Source organism: Saccostrea cucullata, unplaced genomic scaffold (assembly GCF_032062105.1).
Source record: "Saccostrea cucullata isolate Sc308-1 unplaced genomic scaffold, CSIRO_AGI_Scuc_v1 ctg2060, whole genome shotgun sequence".
In the NCBI taxonomy this organism is placed as follows: domain Eukaryota; kingdom Metazoa; phylum Mollusca; class Bivalvia; order Ostreida; family Ostreidae; genus Saccostrea; species Saccostrea cuccullata.
The window spans coordinates 39,479-61,318 of NW_026925790.1; the positions used below are offsets into that span (position 1 = coordinate 39,479).

The 21,840-nt window shown below is 34.6% G+C and overlaps 1 protein-coding gene across 1 annotated transcript in view; it reads left to right on the forward strand.

Annotated features, from left to right (window-relative positions):
• The window catches only part of LOC134269812 (uncharacterized), a 42,153-nt gene extending 21,170 nt beyond the window's left edge, over nucleotides 1-20,983 (forward strand). Inside the window, exons 4-5 of the mRNA XM_062752017.1 lie at nucleotides 482-619; nucleotides 20,457-20,983. Of these exons, the coding sequence (XP_062608001.1) occupies nucleotides 482-619; nucleotides 20,457-20,983 (665 nt within the window). The remainder of the gene's footprint in view (nucleotides 1-481; nucleotides 620-20,456) is intronic.
• The last annotated feature ends 857 nt before the right edge of the window (nucleotides 20,984-21,840 follow it).

Consider the following 21,840-nt stretch of genomic DNA (forward strand, 5'->3'; position numbering starts at 1 on the left):
GGTCACAAGGGGCCAAAATGTCAAATCTTTGACACTTTATATCTTAAAAAGGGGAAATATTTTGATAAGCAATATTGAAAAAAAAGATGGTCAGAATAATGTTCAAAATGATATGCATTTTTTGATTTTTTGTAAAACAGCCCCATTAAGGACTTGTAGGAGTGGACGCTAAATATTTTCATTCATCATATCTCCACAACGAATAGAAATCACTAATTGGCTAAGAATCATCAAACTTTGTCAGTTGATGCAGCATGGGTCTTTAAGGATACTTAGGGTTAGAGGCTTCAAATACAAGTGATAGGTTGTGCAATTTATCAGAAGAGTGATTCAAAGCCTTTGGGTTTCTTGTAATTACAATACAGGGGGCCCTTATTTCCCGACAATTTAAAAGGAGCTCTTTAGGGGCCGGGATGGTTAATAGGGATTTTATGGTACCATATTTACAATGTGTATATATGTGGTAATTGCAATTACATTTTAGGGCATGAACAAGTTTGGCATGGATTTATCGATATTGTCTTCTCTTCACATCTGGGAATTCCTGCTATAGCAAGCACAAGTGTGTTGGATATGGAAGAAAATATTTCCAAAAAAAGAAAAGTTGATGAAGAAGATGGTAAGGATTATAATATTTATTTAAATCCACTTTAGATCGATAGATCCCGGGCGTTTATTGTTTTTGTCTTGTCTGTTTGTCGTCAACTTTAACCTTCGCCATAACTTTTGAACAATAAGAGATAGGGACTTCATATTTGGTATGCATACTCCACTAATAAAATCCTTTCAAATGACATCAAGGTCAATGACCTTGACTGTTACCTATATGCTAAAAATAGCTTTTTCCACTGTTTGTCAGAACTTCTTAACCATAGGAGATAGGGACTTCATATTTGGGATGCATACTCCACTAATAAAGTCCTTCCAAATGACAACAAGGTCAATGATCTTGTGACCTTGACTGTAACTTATATGCTAAAAATAGCTTTTTACGCTTTTTGCCATAACTTTGGAACCATAGGAAATAGGGACTACATATTTGGGATGCATACTCCACTGATTAAGTTCTTTCAAATGACACCATAGTCAATGACCTTGTGACCTTGACTGTGACCAATATGCTAAAAATAGATTTTTTAAACTTTGTTGCCGCCGGGCGCATAGTAGGGCTGTCACTGTTCCAAAATTTTTCAGGTCGGGTCGGTTCTGATTTTTTTAAGGTTCGGTTTCGAGTTTCTCGGGTCGGTAGTTCATGGAAAGCTCATGATTTGTATTATTTTCAACAATCATACTTGCCAACTCACCCGATTTTGTCGGGTCACACCAGATTTTTCAACCCGTAACCCAATTATTTTTTATGACCCGTCGGGTCATGCTTATCACCCGATTTTTGCCGATCAACCCGAAAATCTCCCGATTTTCCGGATTTGGTTCGTAAATTAGGTTGCACTTTTAACTTCCAGTTACAACCCAAGCTTAGATCTACGTAAACAATGCCGATGGATTAATTATCAGTGCGGGTGTTAACAATTAACTGGGTGTTGATTTGACACATCAATGTTTGAAGTCAATTAAAATGGCTTCCGATAGAATTGAATCGTTATCAGGGCCAACAGGAACAAGTTGAACTAAACACATGTCTCTGATATAACCAAGAGAAACAATATATATGTAGTCTACATATCAAGGAATCTTGGGAAAAAAAACTTTCATTCTAGATAAAATAAAATGATCGATAACAGTGTTGGCCTAACTTCACATTTAAAACATATTGCAGTAGTTAATAAATTAAGAGAGAGAAAATAACTTCAAAACTGAAATTGGTATTCTTTCAAATTTAGCAGAAACTGAAAAGGCTTTAATGTACACTTACTTCAGGTCAATGCTAATACAAGAAACCTTCAATTTTCATTTTTTTAAAATGTAAATTTAAATCAAATAATGTATGATTTTTTTGTCATAGTAAATTAATCCTTTATCAATAAAAGAATTCTCAATACACAAATACTTTGTATATATATGTATAAAGTTTAATCATGGTAAATATGTTGTGAATATCATTACGCATTATGACCAGATTTTTTTACATGCTGGAGGTTGGCAAGTATGAACAATAAAAAGAATATTTTCATTAAATCTTAGAAATAGCAACATTATAACTAGCTTAAAGTAGCCTCCTGACTAGACAACAATTGTACCAAACTATTTAAATCACCTGATAATGACCAAATTCTAACAAATGTCTCATTTTTGACGCCTAGGTACAGCAAAATCTACTCTATAATACAAATCGGAACCGAACAGAATTCCGGAAAAACGGAACCGTACCCGACCTGAATTAATTGTTTCGCAGTTCCGGGTTATTTGAGGTACCCGTGACAGCCCTAGTGCATAGTGTTTCACAAACACATCTTGTTTCATATCTACAATAACTAATACACAAGAATCAAATCATGTACATGTATAAATACATGTAGTACAAAATTATACAAAACAGGGTATGTTGCATTGCAAAATGTAATAACAATGCAAAATCTAATAAACCTGGATTATTACATATTGCGTTATTACATTTTGTTTAGATCAATGCAAAAAGTAATAACGCAAAATGTAATAACATGATTTTTAAATTATTATACCCCCGCAAACGAAGTTTAGGGGGGTATATTGGAATCACCATGTCCGTCTGTCTGTCCGTCTGTCCGTCTGTCTGTAGACAAGATTTTGTCCGGACCGTTTCTCAGAAACTGTTGGATGGATTTGTCTGAAAATTTATACACTTATTATTCACCATATGAAGGTGTGCACCTGGGATTTTCTTCAGGATTGGATGATTTTTTTGCATTTTACAGGTGTTTTTTCTTTTTTATTTTGTGATTTTGTTTGGCTCATAACTAGAAAACTATTAGACTTACAATCATCAAACTTGGACAATTTATGCATCTTGGGTAGACGGTGTGTCCCGACCTATTTCAAGGTCACTGTGACCTTTAATTTTAAGTGATTTTTTAAAAAAACTAAGTCTTTAAAATTTTAAATTTCATAATCCTAAAAAATGTAAAATTATGGTTGTATCCTTATTAAAAAATGCTAAATTAAGTAAATACTTATTTTTTATGATATACTTTACAGCAAATTCTGTAATGTTAATGATTTGAGAGGAATTCAGTTTGTCTCATGGGCATAATTATCAAGCACTGGTCAAGGGGAAATTTTGATAGCAGAAATGTGCATGTCAAATATGAGAGAAATTAATGAGTTCATTGTCGGGAGTTAAATGGCAAGAGCATCATGCAGTATAATCTTAATTCATCTCTTGGGAGTTGGGCAAAAAGAAATGGCCTTATGTTAATTAAGAGTTCTTGATGGCTGTAGTTCAGATAAAGATCTTTCAATTGGTGTAATGTAATTAAAACAAATTGATGTTTTAGTGTATGATTAAAACTGAATTAGTATTGTATACATGTAATATAATTAATTAAATTATACATGTGTTCATTGAAAGAAAATTACATTTCAATTTTTATATACTTGCAACAAATTGCAGTCATGTCTCACTTAGAATTTTTTAGTCTAAAGAATAATTAATTTTTCATTTTTTTTATTAGACTATATCATTTCCATTATTTCATAAAATATGCAATAAACAATTTAAAGCTGCAGATGGATATTTGTTAAGCTCTAACACAGCCAGTTTAGAATTATATGATGTATTATTTGTCTTAATTAATCCCTACACTGCAAGTCTCTGATGATGTATGTTCAATATTTTAAACAAGATAAGAAATGGAAATTAGATCATTGAAATCTGTGTCAATCTGTTAATCAAGTAAATACTTGATTTTCTTGCACCCTAACCAATTTATGATTATCGAACAATATTTGATGGGCGTATCATGCTGTGGAAGGGCACTTTATTAGACAATAGTAAACACCTCATACTAGGTCCATAAAATATTTCTGAATTGGCACCTACTCTGAAAACCCCAGCGGGGGTATTTGTCCCTATTGGACAGTTCTAGTTTTGTTTTGCTTTATTACATTTTATTTTATTTTTGCACTGAAGACAACGCAAAATGTAATATTAAAAATATGTAATAAAACAATTTTTTGACTGCTTTTAACAAAAAATATAATTAAATTGATACAAATATATAAATGGTACCAATATGGAAAACATGCTGATTTAGAACTGAAAGGAGAGGACGTTTTAAGTATTTTAAAGTACTTGTGTCCAATCCTTTTATTGTAACATCTTAACAATAAAAATATGTTCAAACCAACTGAAACAATGAGACCAAGGTTAGGGGCATTACAGACATATTTACATCTTAATAATTTAATTTTGATTATATTCTAGCCTCTCATTGGTTGATTTCTATAAAGGAACACAAGAATAAAACGTAATAACCTGGTTTGGTATGGGGACACACCCCCTTGACAACCAGCTGATTCATTTGTATCTATGCAATCCCACATTTCCAGTCCATGGAATTACATGGAAAATTCTAAATTTAATAAATTTACTTTTAACTTCAAACAGTAGCTTACTCTTACCTCGTGTCAACAAACATCATGGCTGCTAGATCTGTTATTACGTCCCCTTCAGTTATTACATCCCCCTTGTTTCAAATCACTTCCGTTACTAGGGATGTATTATTGCGCGGCAAAGTTGAACTCTTAAAAAGCAGCACAATTTTACATCCACAGTTGTTTAATTATTTAAAAATTAAACTATAAGGAATGACTCTAATTCTTGGCCAAATTATTTGATTATAACCTGGTTTGGGCAGTTTACACTTTTTAGCTCACCTGAGCCGAAGGCTCAAGTGAGCTTTTCTGATCACATTTTGTCCGTCGTCCGTCCGTCTGTCTGTCTGTCCGTCTGTCTGTCCGTCTGTAAACTTTTCACATTTTCGACTTCTTCTCAAGAACCACTGGGCCAATTTTGACAAAACTTGGTACAAAGCATCCTTGGGTGAAGGGGAATCTTAATCATTAAAATGAAGGAACATGTCCCCTCGCAAGGGGAGATAATCAAGAAAAGGCAAAAATAGGGTTAGGTCATTAAAAAATCTTCTTCTCAAGAACCACTCGGCCAGTAAAGCTGAAACTTATGTGGAAGCATCTTGGGGTAGTGTAGATTCTAAATTGTACAAATCATGACCCCTGGGGGAAGGGCGGGGCCACAATGGGGAATCAAAGTTTTACATAGAAATGTATAGGAAAAATCTTTGAAAATCTTCTTCTCAAGAACCACTGGGCCAGAAAAGCTGAAACTTATGTGAAAGCATCCTGGTATAATGTAGATTCTAAATTGTTCAAATCATGACCCCCGGGGGAAGGGCGGTGCCACAATGGGGAATCAAAGTTTTACATAGAAATATATAGGAAAAATCCTTGAAAATCTTCTTCTCAAGAACCACTGGGTCAGAAAAGCTGAAACTTATGTGAAAGCATCCTGGTATAATGTTAATTCTAAATTGTAGGAATCATGACCCCCAGGGGAAGGGCGGGGCCATTATAAGGAATCAAAGTTTTAAATAGAAATATATGAGGAAAATCTTTGAAAATCTTCTTCTCAGGAACCACTGGGCCAGAAAAGCTGAAACATATGTGCCCATGGAAGGATCATAGGGTAGTGTAGACTTCAAAATGTCTAAATTATGATCAGTGGGGTAGGGTGGGGATGCATTATGTATAACAAGGGGGAAATCTGGTAAAGAACAGAATGGTCAACACTTCTCAGGTGAGCGATGTGGCCCATGGGCCTCTTGTTTATAATCCACTTCGCGGATTATAAAGCGTAAACTGACCCAAACCAGGTTATAATCTAATAATTTGGCCAAGAATTAGAGTCATTCCTAAAATGTATCGTTTTTCTGACTCTGATCATGCTGATTTTATTTATACTGAATACTTTGTATTTAACTATACAGAATTAATTTTACATTGATTGTCTTCCACTCAGGCAGAAAACCTTCTACTGATCCTGATGGCTAAGATTATTCCCTATTATTCTTTTTTTTTTCCTGGACACCAACTTTGAGATCTTATAACTGGCTTATTTCTTCACGGAATTCGCTCTAATTTTCAGAGTTTTTAAATGTTGCACAACTTAATAAAATTGTTTCTATACATTTAAAAAATTCCTTTCCACTTTTGAGTTATTTCACTTTAATTGAAAATTTGATACTGTTTGTTTCCAGACAAAGGCTTGGAAACAAAAAAGGTGGAGCAGAAATACCACAGAATTTAAATACTAGAAGTGAAGTTGTGCACATTGGTTTTTCTTTTTGATTTCTGCGCTCAAAACGGTGCTAGGTAGGACTCAAAAATGAGAATATGTAAAAGTGCAAAAATTTACATTTATTTCCTAATTTTTTTTAAAACTAATTTAAAATACAATGAAACTTCTCCAAACCGGCCCCCCTGGAAACCGGTTCTCCCTGAACATCGGCCAAATTTTTTTGTCCCGGCACAATTCTTAACATTTCTTTACACATAAACTCTCATAAAACCGGCCACCCCTGAAAACCGGACACCGGCCACTTTTCCAAGTACAAAAGTTAAGAAACATAGGAAATTTCCCCTCATCATACCGGCCACTTGATTGCAAGAAATTAATTGTCATTGGCCGGAGGGGTAAAAAGGACCGGCCGGAGGTGTGAAAAATAGCCTACCCACTAGAGAAAAACTGAAAATGGCTTCATAGTGTTTTAACTGTCTTGAAGGGGTAATCATCTTGCCAGACAACGTAATTGGCCGGTCTAAGTTGTGTACATAATTATGATTAACAATAATTAAACTTGAATTAATAAAATATCAAGCAACTAATAAATTTAAATCACAGAATGAATCAACAAATTATCGCACGCCATATTGCATCATCTTTTTAAATACACATAAGCGGCCTTAAAATTTGTTACAGATACATAATGCTAAGAAAAAATATATTATACTAGTAAAATGTTTACCAAAATATACATTTTTAGGTCACCTGAGTAAACTCAGGTGACCTATTGCTATCCGTTTTCGTCCGTCGTCGTGCGACGTGCGTCGTCCGTCGTCCATCGTGTGTTAACATTTGAACATTTTCAGCTTCTTCTCTGCAACCACTGCACCAATTTGAACCATATTTGGCACAAAGCATCTATGGCTAAAGGGGAACAAAAATTGTGAATTTCATGATCCCTGCCCCCCTGGGGCCTGAGGGGTGGGGCCAAAACCACTAAAATTAATGCAATCTTTAAAAATCTTCTTCTTTACTCCTGGACATCAAGCAGTCAAACTGTTTGCATGATTGTAATCAGCATTGAGTCCTCTACCAAAATTGTGAAATGCATGGCCCCAGGGTCAGGGGTTCTAGTGCTAGGGCGGGGCTTAATAAGTATATAGTGAAAATGCATTATTTCTTTGAAAATCTTCTTCTCTGCTCCTGGGTATTATATAAACTAACTAAGTGCATAGTTATGATGAGCAAGAGTGCCTCAACAAAAATTGTGAATTTTATGGCCCCAGGGTCAGGGGTTCTGGTGTTAGGGTGGGGCTCTATTTATTATATATAGTGAAAATACATGAATTCTTTGAAAATCTTCTTCTCTGCTCCTGGGTATTAAATAAACTAACCAAGTACATAGTTATGATGACCAAAAGTGTATCAGTCAAAATTGTGAATTTTATGGCCCCAGGGTCAAGGGTTCTGGTGTTGGGAGGGGGGGGGTTCTATTGATTATATAGTGAAAATACATGAATTCTTTGATAATCTTCTTCTCGGCTCCTAGGTATTAAATAAACCAACTAAGTGCATGGTTATGATGAGGAAGAGTGCCTCAACAAAAATTGTGAATTTTATGGTCCCGGGGTCAGGGGTTCTGGTGTTAGGGCGGGGCTCTATAGATTACATATTAAAATACATGAATTCTTTGAAAATCTTCTACTCTGCTTCTAGGTATTGAATAAACTAACTTAGTGTATAGTTATGTTGAGCAAGAGTGCTTTTACGAAAATTGTGAATTTTATGGCCCCAGGGTCAAGGGTTCTGGTGTGGGGGGGGGGGCTCTATTGATAATATAGTGAAAATACAATAATTCTTTGAAAATCTTCTTCTCTGCTCCATGGTATTAAATAAACTAACCAAATTAATAGTTATGATGAGCAAGAGTGCCTCAACAAAAATTGTGAATTTTATGGCCCCAGGGTCAAGGGTTCTGATGTTGAAGGGGGGGGGGCTCTATTAATTATATAGTGTAAATTCATGAACCCTTTGAAAACCTTCTCTGCTCCTAAGTATAAATTAAGCTAACTAAGTGCATAGTTATGATGATCAAGAGTGCCTCAAACAAAATTGTAAATTTAAGGGTCCAAAGGTCAGGGGTTCTGGTGTTGAGGAGGGGGGGGGGGCTCTATAGATTATATAGTAAAAATACATGAATTCTTTGAAAATCTTCTTCTCTGCTCCTAGGAATTAAATAGACTAACTAAGTACATAGTTATGATGGGCAAGAATGCCTCTTCTAAAATTATGAATTTTATGGCCCCAGAGTCAGGGGTTCTGATGTTAGGGCGGGGCTCTTTTGATTATATAGTGAAAATCCATTAAATCTTTGAAAATTTTCTTCTCTGTCTCTGGGTATGAAGCAGATTAACTACCTATATAGTCATGACGAGCAAGGGCCCTAATATTGCAGACTTGTGAATTTCAAGGACCCTGGGTCAGGAGTGGGGGGGGGGGCTCTACTTATTTACTGAAAATAAATTGTTTGAAATCTGCTCCTTTGTATTTATAAAACATTCATTTATTTTTTGATAGGCAATTTTAAGAGTGTCTTATTAAATTTGTGCAATGTGTGGACCTAGGGTAAGGGGTTTATTTCACAGTGTTAGGCGCACTACTGATTATTGCTGAATATTACTGATTAGTTGGAACGCATTTTTGTTCCCCTACCCTGCGTATGGATATTCAGTAACCAAGCTAAGCAACTGCTAAGTGTACTGTTATGATGATCAATGGTGCCTCTTTCAAAATTGTGAATGCCATATATCATCTGGCTTAAATTAAAACTTGAATCAAATTCAATAACTGGAAAGTTGATGCATAATGCTCAGGTGACCTATAAGGCCCGTGGGCCTCTTGTTTATTAAAATAACAGAAATATTGCTCAGCAATGTTTTAATTATATATACCTAAATTTCACTGAGGTACAATTTTTTTAATGACGTAAGCGATACATGGATGTATGCAGTTTACTGTATACAGTTAAGGTAAAGGGTCCTGGTTTATTTCTTCGCATATGATTAATAAAGTAACTTTCCATGATTTTTTTTCTCTTTTATTTTTTAACTTCTTTCTATAAAAACCAACACGTATGACGAATTTATCCTCAATAATATTAATTTATTTTTTAGACCTTAAGAATACATTACGTGTCTGCCGATAATTAATAATATGTTGACAGATAATTATAACAGACACCAATTATATATTTTTCCCAGCATCTGTCACATAATGGTTCTGCAATTCTTCAGTATGTTAGATTCTCGGGAAACCGGCCACCCCTCTAGTCCGGCCATTTTATTCAGTCCGGCAGCTGGCCGGTTTAGAGAAGTTTTACTGTAATTTGTTATATGTTTCACATATATCGTGCATTATTTTAAGATCTATCATTTGACATCATTTGAAAGGGGTTGGCCCCAAAAATTAGGGTTCAAGGAACCATGAAAGTTTTTGCTTTACAACTCAAAAACATTAAAGAATGAGTGCACTTAAGCTATTAAAGTTGGATCCCGATGTTTTGCGCAAAATAAAATTCCAAAATTCATTAAATTTATGTTTTATAGGCATTAAACAATGTCTTTAGAGCAGGTTTTAGTATATTGTATTACATGAAAGTATTAAATAATGCTGATAGAGCGCCACTAGCATTTGAGGCGGGGGTCTAACAGTTTTGTCTCATTTCTATTATGATTTGTATGCATACCAGTTTTCAACGACTTTGTTTACATCGAGCTGCAACTTGGCCATTTTTCTTATTTGCACAGAATATGTATTTTAACTTAAACTCATACATATCCAAAGGACAATGTTGGCCAAGTTGCGGCTCATATCTAATTTTCAAAAAAATGTCCCCGAACTAGGGTCGAGATAGCTACCGAATTAACCGGTCACTGAGCAACAACGATTGATATTATAATCACTTTTCTCACGTGACCTTCTGCTGTTCGATACACTAACCCTTTTATTGAAAATTTCATTGTGTTTAAGTCTCTGTTGTGACATTATCTATCGTTGTTCCAAATTCAACCTATGGAGATTTTTGCGCAAATTTTAATAGGGTTTGAAGATAATATGTCTCTTATTTATCTTTATGCTTTTCATTAGGGGTGTTTGGAAAGAATTCTGGTATTGACAGTGTCATTAGTAAGTACATGTTTAGGCTTATGTCGCCTCTGTATTATGGTATGCACAGCGACACATTTACCCCATCCCTTAACATTAGAATCATTTAATAATTGTGCTCTATGAAATCAACATGATCTCTCTCTCTTTCTCTCTCTCTCTCTCTCTCTTCTCCATTTCAATTCGCAATGCGAAAAAATCATATGTGCTAATGTTTACATTCCACAACCATGCGGTTTAAATGTCTCCGCCTATTTGCGGATACCTTAGATTCGAAAGTGTTCCCGTTCAAATATCCGGAATTTAAGGCTTTTACATGTTCTTTTCAATAAAATTTTCTGTAATTATAGAAATATGTATGACAAAAAATTCTAGAAATTGATATCAAAAGCACATGCTTGCACAGTAATCATAGATTAATTTTGCGATATATTGTAATGTTAAGCTTAAAATGGGTAGTCGAAAAGGTTCCAAATGACGTACTTAAGTGCACTCATTCTTTTTCGATATGGTTATCAATATGAAATAGGTTCTTTAACATCTTATTAATCTCATGAAAACGTTTTTTTGCTTCAATCATTGTGTTATCAAATGCATACGTTTATTACTTACAAAGATTGCCTATGACCTAAGGGTGTGTCATGACCTTGACCCAAGGTCATTTGGAGGAGTTCTAGGTCATTGGAGGAAAAAGTTCATAATTTGTGTCCGGTCCATATCTTTCTTATGGATAAACTTGTTAGGTTCTCATTTCATACTAAGATTGCCCATGACCCAAGGGTGTGTCATGATCTTGATCCAAGGTCATTTGGGGAACTTCAAGGTTACTTGAAAAAAAAGTTCATAATTTGTGTCAGCTCCATATCTTTCCTATTGATAAACTTGGTAGGTTCTCATTTCACACAAAGATTGCCTATGACCCAAGGGTGTGTCATGACCTTGACCCTAGGTTATTTGGGGAACTTCAAGGTTTCTGGAAGAAAAAGTTCATAATCAGTCTATATCTTTTTAGCTCACCTGAGCCGAAGGCTCAAGTGAGCTTTTCTGATCACATTGTGTCCGTCTGTCCGTCCGACTTTCTGTCCATAAACTTTTCAGATTTTCGACTTCTTTTCAAGAACCACTGGGCCAATTTTGACCAAACTTGGTACAAAGCATCCTTGGGTAAATGGGAATTTAAATTGTTAAAATGAAGGGACATATCCCCTCGCAAGGGGAGATAATCAAGAAAAGACAAAAATAGGGTGGGGTCATTAAAAAATCTTCTTCTCAAGAACCACTGGGCCAGAAAAGCTGAAACTTATGTGGAAGCATCCTGGGGTAGTGTAGATTCTAAATTTGTTCAAATTATGACCCCCGGGTATTGGGCAGGGCCACAATGGGGAATCAAAGTTTTACATTGAAATATATAGGAAAAATCTTTGAAAATCTTCTTCTTAATAACCACTGGGCCAGAAAAGCTGAAACTTATGTGGAAGCATCTTGGGGGTAGTGTAGATTTTAAATTGTTCAAATCATGACCCCAGGGGATTGGGCGGGGCCACAATGGGGAATCAAAGTTTTACATAGAAATATATAGGAAAAATCTTTGAAAATCTTCTTCTCAAGAACCACTGGGCCAGAAAAGCTGAAACTTGTGTGAAAGCATTCTTGGGTAGTGTAGATTCTAAATTGTTCAAATCATGACCCCAGGGGATTGGGCGGGGCCACAATGGGGAATCAAAGTTTTACATAGAAATATATAAGAAAAATCTTTGAAAATCTTCTTCTTAATAACCACTGGGCCAGAAAAACTGAAACTTGTGTGAAAGCATTCTTGGGTAGTGTAGATTTTAAATTGTTCAAATCATGACCCCCGGGGATTGGGCAGGGCCACAATGGGAAATAAAAGTTTTACTATAGGATTAAACGTTCTTTTTTCAGAATTTATCGATGTGTAAACTCTGCCTTTTTACTCACAAACTGAATAAAAGTGCGAAGCACTTTTATGTAAAGTTTGTGAGTAAAAAGGCAGAGTTTACACATCGATAAATTTATCGATGTGTAAACTCTGCCTTTTTACTCACAAACTGAATAAAAGTGCGAAGCACTTTTATGTAAAGTTTGTGAGTAAAAAGGCAGAGTTTACACATCGATAAATTCTGAAAAAAGAACGTTTAATTCTTATAATTCCAATATTACGATTTTTTTTAATTGTTAAAATTATTTCTCTTTGAGGTTTGCCATACAATCCGTTATTTTGTGATGGCGTAGGAATACTTTATGCCGCAAAGAAACGTATACAAGATGAATATTGATAAAATCCAACTTTATTTGCCAAAACAATCTATAAATTAAACTTATAAAAACTCATTGAATGTTGTTTAAGTCAACAAATATCGTAAATACGCGAATTAATTCTCCAAAATAGGCCTAATTCGTCCTTGACTTCGCCATGTTGACGTCATGACGAAAGTTGAAGACCGACGACGTCCTAGATTTGCTCTGGTTCGTTCAAAGATTTAGGGAGAATGTGGGATCTGTAGGATGTAAATATATGATTTAATGCTGAAAAGGCAAGAGTCTGAGGTATGTTTCTTCTCCCTATCACATTACAATAACAAAAGAGTTGATATGGAACGTCGAGAAAATGACAGCAGCCAGATCAGCGGTTTCAAAATATTTCTAACTCGTGATCCGACAATGACATAAACATAATATTCCCGTCTGTCAGTCCTGTTTATCTCCTTTTCATTCATTTATTTATTTTTTATAAGTTTCTTGTAATCATAATTTAGCTAAAACGGACTAGAAGTATCTGTTTTCATTGTTTTTACAACAATCAAGAAAGTAGTTCTGATTGAAAGAATTTATCGATGTGTAAAAATTTTCTGGAACGTGTTCTCGTCCAATCAAAACACAGGAAATCAATAGATAAAATGAAGATTGGAATTATATAGAAATATATAGGAAAAATCTTTTTCTCAAGAACCACTGGGCCAGAAAAGCTGAAACTTTTGTGGAAGCATCCTGGGGTAGTGTAGATTCTAAATTGTTCAAATCATGACCCCCGGGGATTGGGCAGGCCACAACGGGGAATCAAAGTTTTACATAGAAATATATAGGAAAAATCTTTGAAAATCTTCTTCTCAAGAATCACTGGGCCAGAAAAGCTGAAACTTGTGTGAAATCATTCTTGGGTAGTGCAGATTTTAAATTGTTCAAATCATGACCCCAGGGGATTGGGCGGGGCCACAATGGGAAATAAAAGTTTTACATAGAAATATATAGGAAAAATCTTTGAAAATCTTCTTCTCAAGAACCACTGGGCCAGAAAAACTGAAACTTGTGTGAAAGCATTCTTGGGTAGTGTAGATTCTAAATTGTTCAAACCATGCCCCCCGGAGACTGGACGGGGCCACAATGGGGAATCAAAGTTTTACATAGAAATATATAGGAAAAATCTTCAAAGAACCACTGGGCCAGAAAAGCTGAAACTTATGTGAAAGCATCCTGGGGTAGTGTGATTTCAAATTGTCTTATAATTATGATCAGTGGGGTAGGGTGGGGATGCATTATGTATAACAAGGGGGAAATCTGGTAAAGAACAGAATGGTAAAAGCTTCTCAGGTGAGCGATGTGGCTCATGGGCCTCTTGTTTAGGGATAAACTTCGTAGGTTTTCATTTCATGCAAAGATTGTCATGACCTTGACCCAAGGTCATTTGGAGAACCTCAAGGTCACTGGAAGAAAAAGTTCATTATTTCTGTCTGGTCCATTACTTTCTTATGGATATATTTGGTAAGTTCTTATTTCACAGAAAGATTGCCTTTGACCTAAGGGTGTGTCATGGCCTTGACCCAAGATCACTTGGAGAAATTCAAGGTTATTGGAAGAAAAATTCATAATTTGTGTCAGGTCCATATCTTTCTTATGGATAAACATGGTAGGTTCTCATTCTACACAAAGATTGCCCATGACCCAAGGGTTTGTCATGACCTTGACCCAAGGTCATTTAAGGGAGTTCAAGGTCACTGGAAAAAAGTTCATAATTGGTTGGTCCATATCCATCTCATGGATAAACTTGGTAGGTTTTCATTTCACACATGTGTTTGGTGTAAAAAGTCGAGAAAAATTTTGTAGTCGGATTTTTTGGATGCGTGCGCACGGACCTTTTTTGTTTAATATTATATCTTGCATTTGTTAAAAAAAATAGAAGCGGCAAATCCGACAAACTGTATTAGAAATTGGTATGGCCTTACTTTGACTTATAGTACACTTTTAAGTAAAGGATCACTTCATCATAAATAGGGATCTGACCTATAGGAACGGGCTTGGTTTTCTTCTCTACAGAAAGTTTGTCGATTTCTGTTCGGATTAATGACATTAGGCCGAATACATTTAACAATTTGTTTTTTCCTTAAATCTTTATTTCAGTGAGTAGAGGTAGAAGAAACCTTTTCGTTGATTTTCCAAGTTTGTTATTTCCAAATGTAATAATTTATATTTATCTTTGCTTCTCATTGTGCATATTGGTAATGTCTACTGTCTCTGAAATTCTATTCTTTATGTATAGGCTACAGACCCTGAGACGTGCTACTACCCCAAAAAAGCGTGTGGCTTTCGTGCGCTTTCCATTTTGTGCAAACCGTGTAGCGTTTCCTTTAAACTGTGCAGCGTTTCGTGCAAACCGTGTAGTGTTTCGTGTAAACCGTGCAGCGTTTCGTGTAAGCTCCAAAGCGTTTCGTGCAAACCGTGTAGGGAGCGTATGAAAAGCGTGTGAGAAACGGGCGACTTTCGTGTAAGAACCGTGTGAGAAACGTGCGACTTTCGTGCAAGAATCGTGTAAGATTCATTCGGAAGTCATTTCATTTTAAATATGGCTATCGATGGGTCAGGATGTAAAATTCTATTAGTATTTTATAATTGAATTAGTTATGCTTGTGATATTATAGGAGTAAAAAAAAAATGGAACAACAAAATTAAATTAAACGGTAATGTATGATTTATATTTGTTTGATTTCTTTTCCTTCTATAGAAAATGTGTTCAAATAAATCAGCTATGTACAACAGTTTCAAGGGCATTGTATTCAATATACTACATGTATCAATGCGATCGTGGCCTCTTAAACATTTTTTCTCAAAGAAAGAAAGAAATACCGGTAATATTCTTTTTTTTTAATTAAATATATAAGGACTCCGTTCTTGTCTTTGCATTTGAAACGATGTGTCATTTAATATCTTTTAATACATAAAACTTGTTGCTCATTATTGTCAAAAATGGATTTTATAATTTTAATTTACGTGCACTGACAACAATATCTTTATAAACGAGGGGGGATGTTAAATTAAATTACTAGACATTTCAGTCTTTAATTTTTTGTTGTAGCTTTCAATCTAATGCTAGTTTAATTAAATGCTTTATTTTCTATTCTTGTTTAAATTCGTTGTTAAAGGTATGCACAGATACACCCCTTATAAATGTATTGGAATCTTCTTTCCGCCTTTCAACTGTGATCAAGGTCATTTACAACAGCGATCACGGGCTCCGAGGGCATTGTAAATGAAAACCTGTTTTGCTATAGTTACATGTTGAGTTCATGGCTTAATGACACCTGGAAATTACGACTGGATTTTTAAAAAAATAAAATGGTTCTATAACTATTTGATGGGTACAACTTATAAATCAGCGGATTTCATCTTTTATTTGTAAATCCGAATTTCTAGCCGTAAACAGTAAAACAAACAGAACTGATATGGAAGTCTTTATATGAATATCATGTAAGAAAAGCTTAAGAGAAGGATATGGAAATAACGAACAGTATTCAATCTCAACGTCCATTAAACAAATATACAAAATAAGAGCAGAGCAAACACGAACCTCCGAAACATCAGAGGAGTAAATCATGAATAAATATGTATTATTTGTTTAATAAATCAGGTACTTTTTATTTCATCTAAGATATTTCAGTTTTCCTGTAATATACCTGAATGCCGGTATAAAGATAGATCTATATTGCATGTACAATGTATTGTCAAATGCCGCGACTATTAAAAAATGTACACATACAAACATACTTTTAGTCTTGTTTTGAATTGAAGGATTTTACAGTATGATGGATATACTGATGTAATTTGATAAGCTTTATGTAAAAAGAGAAAGAGAATAGAATAGATTAATAGATCACATTAACCCCCCCCCCCCCCCCTTTACACCCTTTACGGGTTTCCCTCCTAATGATAATGCTTGCGTAAAAAAATCTTTCAAAATGTTTCATTAATCGGTAGTAGAGTATATAGGCGTATTTAATTTATTTATAATTTAAAATCAAAATAAAAAAAATAATAATCCGCCTCAAAAATCAAACACATGCAATATAATCAATATTATTAAAAATCAATGAGTTTATATTCCTGCGGTGAAAAATCGAATTTGTGATCAACTTATTAGATCAATTTATCAAATTATACTCGTTGAAATATTACATTGAAATGAATGATTAATACCTGTATATGAAAATTGTATTTTAGTAAACTGACTTTAACGATATCGGCATTTCGTTTTTAAACAGTTGGATAAATAAATGAATAAATTCGAACTGACAATTATTTATCAATTAATTACAACTGTCAAAGTATTGAATATTTCTATCAGTTTTTATAATACAAGTGTACTAAATTGAATTTGAACAGCTGCTTTATGTGGTTCTTGAGCGATTCTCATTGAATAATTGATAAAGAGGTAAAAATGCCCAAGATATCCCGAGTAGAAAATCCAAACCGAGGCCAAACCGTGCGAGAATCGTGCACAAAGCGTGTGAGAAACTTGTACAAAGCGTTTCGTGCAGCCTTTCGTGTAAACCGTGCAGCCTTTCGTGCATAGCGTTTTGTGTAAACCGTGTAGTGTTTCGTGCAAACCGTGTAGCGTTTCGTGTAAACCGTGCAGCGTGTCGTGCAAACCGTGTAGCGTTCGTGTACCATTTGTGCAGCGAGCGTGTGGGGTAGTAGCACGTCTCAGGGTCTGTATTTATCCGTGGATACAATAAAAAATGTTATTAACGTGTGCAAATGAAATAGGCCTAAATGAAATCCAAGGGAGTACAGTTACTGATATATGTAGCCAAAATCAATATGATTAAATTCTAAGGAATATATATACAATTGAAATTCGATACAGCTCAATGCTGTAAAGAATATCTGTATCAAATAATACAGAAAGAGTTACTCTTATCCTTGGAAAAAGTGTGCTTATACTGAGGTATGTTCTGCTGACTGTACATTTGATTGTAAGGATTTGACATCTCATCCGTCTGTCAACTTTTCACATTTTTGACTTCTTCTCAAGAACCAATGGGCCAATTTTAACCAAACTTGGTACAAAGCATCCTTGGGTATAGGGGTGTTCGAATTGTTAAAATGAAGGGCCAAATCCCCCTACAAGGGGAGATAATCAAGAAAAGACAAAAAAGGGTGGGGTCACTAAAAAAATCTTCCTCTCAAGAACCACTTGGCCAGGAAAGCTGAAACTTATGTGAAAGTATCCTTGGGTACCTTAGATATTAAATTGTTAAAATCATGACCCCCGGGGGTAGGGGAGGGCCACAATAGGGAATCCAAGTTTTACATAGAACTTTAAAAATCTTCTTCTCAAGAACCACTGGGCCAGGAAAGCTGAAACTTTTGTTAGACCATCCTTGGGTAGTATAGATATTAAATTGTTAAAATCAACACCCCGGGGGGTAGGGTGGGGCCACAATAGGGAATTCAAGTTTTACATAGAAATATATAGAACAAATCTTTGAAAAACTTCTCAAGAACCACTGGGCCAGGAAAGCTAAAACTTATGTGGGAGCATCCTTGGTTAGTGTAAATATTAAATTGCTAAAATTGTGACCCCGGGAGTAGGGCGGGGCCACAATAGGGAATCCAAATTTTACATAGAAATGTATAGAACAAATCTTTAAAATCTTCTCAAGAACCACTGGTCTGGGAAAGCTGAAACTTATGTGGAAGCACCCCTGGGTAGTGCAAATATCAAATTGTTAAAATCATGACCTTCAGGGGTAGGGTGGGGCAGACCTGGGGTCAATTACTTTGAAATGTAATGCATTACATTACAATTACTTTGGAATTTTAATCATTACCATTACAATTACCATTACTCTCATTTAAAAAAGTAATTAATTAAATTACAATTACTTTGTTAAAGTAATTAATTACATTACACATTACATTTTATAAGATAAAAACACAAAACGCATCACCACACAATTTATACCTATAAACTAAACTTTCACACTTTTTGCTCAAAATATGCTTTTCCTCAGATCTAGAAATCAGAGTGGTATTTGGCTTTTGGATTCATGTATCATGTTCATGTAGTTTACCAATCCAATCTACAGTTTACAAAGAAAGTGGATCAGAACACTTTCAATGTTGTTGTTTTTTTTCAATATCTGCAGATGTAAGTTTATCTGTTGTTTTTGAAATAAATAATTTATTGAACATTTCCTACTAGATTTTTAGGTAAACTACAATTGTAATATTTAATTGACATATAATGCTATAAATGTATAAGGTGAATTAAAACTTAATGAATTAATTAGCACTTCTAATTAGCTTAACAGGTATAATCAATGAAGCCATAAATTAAACACAACCAAAGGTGATAATTACAAGTACTAGGATGTAGGGTTTTAATTTTGACACCTGAAGCTACCCTAAATGAATGATGTTCAATATATCAGTCTATATTTATATTTTGCCCTAGATTCTCTTTGTGTCTTCACATCATACTGAACTTGTATCATGTTTACCAGGTCCATTTTACCAAATTGAAAAAGGAAGAAAAGTAGAAAAATATAATTTGTATCTTAATTGAACTATACGTCTCATTATACATGTATTTATATCACTTTTTTGTATTTTTCCTTAAAACCTGTTGATTTCTTTTAATATTTTTCCGCAAAACTTGTCAAGAATGGCAAAAATACGCATTTTCCGACTACTTCCGGTTTGACTGGACACTTGACAACCCAATCGATTAAGCTTGAAATTTTGAACAACTTTGCATCTTGGATGTATTACAAATTTTCAATACTTTTCAAAATATCAGGAAAAACCTTTTGGCCCCTCTAGATCCCTTATTATAGGGACCAACCCTTTTTTCAAGATATCATTTGAAAGATCTTGGAATTTCACACTTCTTATGTTCTATATGTTTTAACAAAATATTTCCAGGTAAATGATATCATACAAAAGGTGTTAGAAATTAGAAATTCACAATTGGACAATTTTGGAGTCATAGCAAGCGCCAACGCTCGGCACTTCCAATAAAAATTAGAGGTACTGACTGAGCAATGAGCTCAATAAATGATACCTTTTTACGGCCAAGTCCATGTTTTGCTGTGGCAGGGAAATCCAAAATATGTGTCGGATTAAAAAATAGGAGGTGCACAATGGTAATATGTAATAAAGAAATTAAAGATTCTGTAAATGTTTCATTAAATTTCTTCAGTGGTTTGAGAGGAGTTGCGGATAAGAGATGGGTACCCAAAGCATAACAGACAGACGTACAGACAGATGGATGGACGGACAGATGGAAATACCATTTACTATAAACCCTCCTGCTTCTTAAGCAGGGGGTATAATGAAATACTTTTTGCATATTTATGGACTTAGAACTATCATACCTGAAAATTTCACGTTTCTATCTATAGCCAATTTTTTGAACACTCACGGACAACCTGATTGTTCAAAAATTATAGAATCGACCATATTTCCAGACTGAAAATGATGTCATTAAAAACGAAAAAAAAATGAATCAAGTTCAGGTAATGTTATACAGTCCCTGAAACGTTCTACTTTCTTACCTGAACGGTGTTTGGTCTAAACAGTGATAGTGACAAATGAGAATGTATTATCACTTGCAGAACTCATCTATCAGTTTATTTGTTTTATACTTAAATATATATTATTTACAGTGTTGGATTATACTCATGTGAACATTAAGGCCCTTGGGCCTCTTTTATTACAATAAGATACATTCATCTTTTAAGATTTGCTTTTTGAATTTCAGAAACACAGAATGATAGTTCTCCAGGTGGAAAAATGATAACAGAGGTCAAGCAAGCTTTACCGGAGCATTCACTGTCACAAGCAATAGCACAAACTATAGTGTTTTCCCTAGTTCAAAAGCAGAAACACCCTGAGTTTTTACACCACATGATACCAAATATTGTTATTTCTCCGGAAAAGGTTGAAATTATGATGTATGATTCAGATAATGATGTATTACTTTGCAGCAATCAAATTCTTTTATTCAATTTAGACAACCCAGAAGACAGAACTCTTATTGATGAGACTGTCGTTATTCTTTGGATGGTTTTACATTACAGATTATTTTGTACTGGATTTAATCAGGCAAAACCTTATGTACTTGAAAGATGTAAATCAAATTTTAGACAACTTGTTTCAAGTAAGTGGGATATCTATTCAAAATCCTTGAAGAACTGTGTTTCTGGTTTCCCTTCTGTTGAAAAATGGCCAATAAGTGAGTTAATTCAGTGTGGTTTAACACTTGAATTAGAGTCTGATGACTTTTAAAATTAGAATTCTACAAAGTGAAGTTTTGTCAGAGTTAATTAAGACACAATGGGTGACTGTTTCTGTATCTCTATATATACTGAGCACTATGGGGGTTATACATGGAACTCCCTTTCAATAAGAAATGTCAGAAAGCAAAAAAAAAAAGATTTAGCAAATTCTGGATAATTCACAAAATTGTTTCATTTCGCTCAGTTAATTATGCCCCCTTCAAAGAAGTGAAAGCATTTTGCTTTGCTGCTGTCTGTCGGTCGGTACATGTATGTTGGTCCATTTCGTTTCCTTTAATATTCTTCACAACCGTTGCACATACTGAGATGAAATTTGGTATACAGATACATCAGGTGTATATCTAGGCCAAGTTCTGTTTTGGATATGATCTCGCCATTATTGACAGTAATGCCCCTTGGACTTAAAAAAAACTTATTTGCAGTTTCCATACATTTTCATCACAGAAATTGCACATACTGAAATAAAATTTGGTATACAGATTTATCAGCTGAATATCTAGCTCAAGCTCTTTTTTTATGTACAATCAGACCATTGTTGTCAGAGTTATGCCCCCTGTACTACTTATTTGCAGTTTCTTTGCAGAGGTTGAACATTTTGAAATTAAATTTAATAAACAGATTTATCAACTGAATGTCTAGACAAGTTTAGTTATGAAAAATTCCAATTTGAGGGAGGGGGCATAAGTGTTTTACAAACAGCTCTTGTTTTTTGTTATACCTATTTATTAAGGAATTCATTAAATGGCTATACTTGTATATTATTCAAACCCCTGCATATGAAAAAAAGCTTACAAATGAAATATATAGATCATGATATATTGTGGGTTTTTACTTTTTTTGTATGAT